The sequence below is a fragment of the Drosophila kikkawai genome, chromosome 2L (genome assembly GCF_030179895.1).
Source record: "Drosophila kikkawai strain 14028-0561.14 chromosome 2L, DkikHiC1v2, whole genome shotgun sequence".
Classification (NCBI taxonomy): domain Eukaryota; kingdom Metazoa; phylum Arthropoda; class Insecta; order Diptera; family Drosophilidae; genus Drosophila; species Drosophila kikkawai.
This window is the reverse complement of record NC_091728.1, coordinates 32,576,660-32,582,778: the sequence shown is the minus strand read 5'-3', so window position 1 is coordinate 32,582,778 and position 6,119 is coordinate 32,576,660. Positions and strand designations below refer to the sequence as shown.

The following is a 6,119-nucleotide window of genomic DNA, read 5'->3' as shown; positions in this document are numbered from 1 at the left end:
TTTAAATAAATTTACAATCGTAGTAGCTGCGGACAGTAATTGAAATATATTGGATTATATATTTATATATTTGTTGTAAATATATGTTTCGGAGTGAAGTGGACTGTATTTGTAGTTTTTCTTTCTCTTATAAATATGTGGATATATTTATGTATACTTAGAAGTTGAGGAAGTAGTAGGAGATCAGTAGTGTGGACTGTTGTGGAAATATATGTACGTATGTACATATATAAATGTAAGTAAATGCAAGCGGAACACAGCGAACGTAAACAATTCGGAACTGAAAGTTTCACTGTGGCTTAGGCATTCATTTAAACAAACACTTTCGGAATTTTGGAACCCGTAGATCTGGTATAGAAATTATTTTGATATAATTTCTCGATTTGGGGAAATGTCAATGTTGACATCGATCGTAGTCTTATGGAGTGGACTGTATTGAATATGTATGTAAATGTAAATAAATGCTAGCGGGAACACAGTTAACGAAGAGGAATTGAGAACTATTGGAATTAAATTCTCACTGTGGCTATTGCATTTATTTAAACACACTTTTGGATTTCGGCACAGAAATTTGACACAAGTGTAGAGAATTTGGAAACCGAATTATTTTGAATTTGGAATTGGAAGTTATTATGCTGCTGTTCGGCTGGGGGGAAACTTCTCAAATCCGTAAGCACACACTATTATAACACTCCCGCGCCGCAATCGTGGAAAACCACCGGAGAAATATCACCGCACGAAAGAAAAGTCACCACCAAACGAAAAGAAATAGTAGGCCGGGGGAGCGTGGTAATTTCAGTATTATTGCGAGGACTTGGTCCGCTTTATTTGAATTCAAGAATGTGATTAAAACTATACAAGCGGGAGTGAGAGATCAGAACCTAGGAGAGCGGGAGCGGTCGCTTAGCCGTGCGCCGATCGCCCAGAGTCGAAGCGTCCGCTAGGAGAGCGAGAGCGCAAGCTGCGCAAGAGCGCAAGCTGCGCAAGAGCGCAAGCTGAGAGCGAGAGCGCGCTGCGGAGCTTTGAGGAAGCGGGAGCGCTTCGGAGTCGCGCGGGGGGAAACGAAAGCTCCTGACCTGAACATTCCGCCCCCCTTGCAATCACTAGGGTTGCAACATAGTCTGCTCCTCATTATGGTGTGTGACAGGCCCCGGACAGGACCCATCCAAATACGGTGCTTCGGGCCACCGGCAATCCATCCTGCACTTTCAGGAACCCAGGCTGCATCACTTTAGGGTACACATCCGCGCCCAGGACGACGGAGATCGTAGCCGGAAGGTAGAACCGTTCATCAGCCAAGGTGATGTCCTTGAAATAGGCCCGCACAGTCTCATCCAACTGTCGGATCGGAGTGCGGACGCGCACGTGAGGCTCCACTTTGAAAACGAGATCGAGTCGGACATGGGCGTTCGTTTTCGAGCCGACGGTGGCTGAACAGATCTGTTCAGCACCCACCGCTGTCGTTGAAAGTCGCAAAGAAGTCGCCAGCGACGCGTCAATGCAGCTCATAGGCGTGCAGGGGTCGATAAGCGCCGCTGTGTCGAACACTCGCATTCCGGTGTCAATCCGCACCAGCGCGGTCGGGAGGAGGTTCACGCTGTGCCGCTGAAGCAAAGTGGCCAGTGAAGGCCCTGTCGGAACTCCCTGCGTGGCGAATGCCGCGGTTCGAGGAGAGGCCGACGAATGCCGTGGAGAGGCCGGAGAGTGCCGAGGAGAGGCCGAAGAGTGCCGAGGAGAGGCCGAAGAGAGCTGAGGAGAGGCCGCCGAGCGCCGAGGAGAGGCCGAAGAGTGGTGAGCAGAGGTCGAGGCGTGGTGAGCAGAAGCTGGAGCACGATGAGAGGGCGGCGTCAACTGACGCGAACGGCGTCGATACAGCGGCTGCTCTTGCATATGCAGCAGTGTGTGGTGCTCTCCGTTGCAGATCTTGCACCTATCGCCACGGCGGCACGCTCCATCCGAATGCTCGTGAGCCAAGCAGTTGGCGCAATAGCGATTCGCGAGGACCGCACGGAGCCTCTTTTCGATGCTCAGCCGTAAGAATCTGCGGCACTTCCGTAGAGGGTGGACTCCGTGGCAGACTCGGCAACGGTAGGAATTTATACCTCGTGTACGTCTGCTCTCCATTTCGACGGCGATACGTAGACGTGGGAACATTGTTTATAATCTGGAGTAGGATACAAAAGAAAGAACTAGTATGGAGTCGAAAATATGACTTAGAACTAGCGAAAGAAGCAAACTACGGAGTGAGGATACGGCTAGTTATTGAGATTTTTCGGAGGTCGCCCCCGGAAGCAATACGACTTTTGCGACAGGGCGCTTAACGATTCCCCGAGCAGTACGAATATTCACCACTCGAACATGACCATCGGGTCCGGGAAACACGGAATCAATCCTGCCGAGCCGCCACTCATTGGAAGGCAGATTATCGTCCTTGATTATAACCATCTCGCCCACATCGAGATTTCTTGTGGGGACTTGCCACTTTGTTCGCTTATGGAGCTCCTTGAGGTACTCTTCCTTCCATGTTAGGCGGAATTGCTGATGAAGAGCCTTAAGGTGCTGCCACCGGTTGATAATTGAAGTGGACGCACCCTTTATTTCGGGTTCGACGGTGGCGAGAAGGGGAACACCTACGAGAAAATGACCTGGCGTGAGTGCTAGCAAGTCTGTGGGGTCTTCGGACATCGGGGCGAGTGGACGCGAATTTAGACAGGCCTCAATCTTGGCCAGCAATGTGGAAAGTTCTTCGAACGTATACTTTCGAGTGGCAGTGGATTTATAAAACAGCGTCTTGAAGCTTTTAACTCCAGCTTCCCACAATCCTCCCATGTGCGGTGCTCCTGGGGGTATGAATTGCCAAAGGAGTTCCTGGTGACTATAAGCATTCGTCACGGACTCCTTGACAGCTCGCAGAAATTCACGCGACAGCACTGCGGCTGCACCAACAAAGGTCTTCCCATTGTCCGACTGAACTTGTCGAGGGCACCCTCTTCGCGAGACGAATCGGGCGAATGCTGCGAGAAATTTCTCCGTTGTGAGGTCAGAAGTAGGCTCTAAATGGATGGCCTTTGTGGAGAAACATACAAACACCAACACATAGCCCTTGGTAATCAGGCAGGCTCTCCCGGTGTAGTTCTTTATATCAAACGGTCCGGCATAATCCATACCCGTGTACGTAAAAGGCCGCGAGAAAGACGTTCTTTATTTAGGTAATTCGCCCATGAGTTGAGTCTGCAACTTCTTTTTGTGGATCACACATATTTTGCAGGAGAAAATTGACTTGACTAAGTTCTTGACCCTTGGTATCCAGAATTTTGAGCGGATCAGGCGTACCATTAGCTGATTACCGCCGTGCAAGGATATGCGATGCGTAAAGGATACAAGGAGACGCGCCAACTGACAGTTGTATGGAAGAAATATCGGATGCCGTTCATCATATTGGAGGACTTCAGAGGCCGTCACCCGACCACACGCCCTGATGAGGCCGTGAGGATCAAGGAAAGGATTCATGTTCTTAATAGAACTGGATGCTGGAATTGGCCGCTTTTGGCTCAGGCAGGCATATTCAAGAGGCAAGTATCTGCGTTGGGTCATGAAAATTAGGAGTCGCTCAGCTATGGAAATCTCTGTATTGGATAGCTGCAGCTCGCCTGGAATAGGTCGTTTTTGCGAGCGCTGGATGAAGCGCTGGACATAGGCAAAAACTCGTAGTGCCTTGTCGAGCTTGGAGAGCCGCTCAAGCATGTCCTGCTCTGGACATGCTAAATGGCAACGTATGGGTCTCTTCTCGATGTCGATGTTGGAAACTGATTCATAAGGTGCAGCCAGGAGTCTTGAGGCTGAGTTAGCCAGGAAGGCCCATGCCACCACAGCTCACTGGTAGCCAGCTCTTCAGCCGCTACTCCACGACTGGCTAGATCTGCTGGGTTGTGCTCGGAACGCACGTGAGACCACTGGCTGGCATCAGTATTTTGAGCGATTTTAGTGACTCTATTTGCGACGAAGGTCGTCCACTGACATGGTGGCTTGTTCAACCATGCCAGCACAATAGTGGAATCAGTCCATAGAAAAGATTCTATACGACCGAAAGGAATCTGAGGCAGAATTGCAGTCCACAAGTCTGCCAGAAGGACGGCTTCACACAGTTCTAGACGCGGGAGCGAGACGGTTTTTACCGGAGCGACTTTGGTCTTTGACGTTAGAAGATTTGATGAAATGATTCCATCACGCTGGATGCGAACGTAAATCGCTGCGCCATAAGCCTTTTGGGAAGCATCGCAGAAACCATGGATTTGGACTTGTACACCCGGTTGAAAATGTACCCAGCGCGGGATGCGAACTTGGTGGAGGAAACTGTAGCTCCGAAGGAAATCATGCCAGCGATGTAGTAGGTCTGCAGGAAGAAACTCATCCCATCCGACGCTAACTAACCAGATATCCTGCATCAGAATTTTGGCCTGAACCACAAATGGGGAGAGCCACCCAGCTGGGTCGAACAATTTCGCGATTTGGGATAAGACGTCGCGTTTCGAATAGTTTGCCTGAATGGTGACCTCTCTTGGGACAAAATAGAACTCATCCGTTGTAGCGTTCCACCGTACTCCCAATGTCGTAGTGGTGCTGACCTCTTCGAGATCAAGAAACTCAGTCGAAAGTAGATGCTCTTTAGGAAGTGCTTTAAGGAGTGCAAACGTGACCGTCTGAAGCTCGAAGTCGGATATATCCCCTTGGCCATTTCGAAAGAGAATTCTCTGAAACGGAGTGTGCTCTTGGTTTAGGAGAATTTGCCGATACATCTTGGTGATGTCGGCATTGAAAACGAATTTAAACGTCCGCCACTTCAGGATTTGAAGAGTGAGATACAGAATGTCATTAAGGCTGTTCCCATTGGAAGAAGGACTGGATGCGTTGAAAACTACGCGAACTTTCGTGGTCGCACTTTCGGGCTTGAATACTGCGTGATGGGGTAGATAGAAATTTATCTTGTCGGTATTCGGAGGCACCGGCTTCATATGGCCAAGATCGATATATTCTTGGATCACTGAGTCAAAGACACTTGTCTTTGAGAGCGGGCTCCTTCTTCAAGCGAGTCTCATTCTTCAGAAATTGTGCGAGTGCGGAACTCCTCGAATGCCCCAAGTCAATGTGCTCTGAATCATTGAAGGGCAGGGATACTATATATTTCCCGTCGCAGGATCTGGTAGTTGTTCGGACGAAAAAGTCTTCACACAACTTGTCCGTCTCCTTTACCAGTCTGCATGGAAGGTCCTCCACCTCCCAAAATTTTGTGAGAAGTGTTTCCATGGTTGCTTCGGACTCTATGGCTATCTGTGTGGTAAAAGTCGAAACCCTACTAGTGGTTGAAGACACTGGGCCGGTCAAAATCCACCTGAAAATGGTCTCTTACGCTAATAAAGACCCACATACGTTTGGCCTCCAGCCTGATAGCAGGACAGACGGAAGAATATCCGCACCTAGAAGAAGGTCTATCTGAGACGGCTGGAAAAACGACGGGTCTGCCAATGGCATATTTGGCAGCCTATCAAGAATGTTTCGATCAATTGTGCTTGTCGGAAGATTGCCGGCCAGGTTCGGCAGCACAAACGCCGTCGTGTCGATCTTGAGCATCGGTTTGGCCGGAGTGCCCATCTGGAAATGACACATTTTTTGTGAGACACCGGAATTGGCTTGGTTCAGCCCTGTGACTCTTGTTGTTACGGCTTGAAAAAAGTTTAATCCGGTTGGCAAGCCTCTCAGAAATGAAAGTGCCTTCGGAGCCTGAATCTATCAGGGCACGTGCTGGAAAATTCTCTCCTCGGTGGCACACATGAACTATGGCCGTACCTAGAAGTACTCCTTGTTGGTTGGAGGCGAAATGAACTGACGTGTTTGAGATTGGCTGCTCAGGAGGGTGAGCCGGCGCTGTGCTAACAGCATTAGACGGATTATCTTTGTGCAAGAGCGTATTATGCCGTCCGCTGCATGTGAAGCAACTATGCCTGCTCGTGCATTCACGAAGATTATGTCCCCTTGCAAAGCAATTAAGGCGGCATAGCGACATAAGTCCGACGACATATCTCCGCCCGGTACATTTTTCGGGCGGACTTATGTCGCTTTTT

General features: G+C 49.5%; 1 protein-coding gene across 1 annotated transcript; it reads right to left on the bottom strand.

Annotated features, from left to right (window-relative positions):
* Positions 1–3,201: 3,201 nt before the first annotated feature.
* On the bottom strand, positions 3,202–5,664 carry LOC121503246 (uncharacterized). The gene is made up of 4 exons (XM_041777476.2): positions 5,428–5,664; positions 5,055–5,328; positions 3,878–4,954; positions 3,202–3,806 (listed from the first exon to the last, which is right to left on the bottom strand). The coding sequence occupies exons 1-4, from the start codon at positions 5,662–5,664 to the stop codon at positions 3,202–3,204; spliced, it is 2,193 nt and encodes a 730-aa protein (XP_041633410.2).
* Positions 5,665–6,119: the final 455 nt, after the last annotated feature.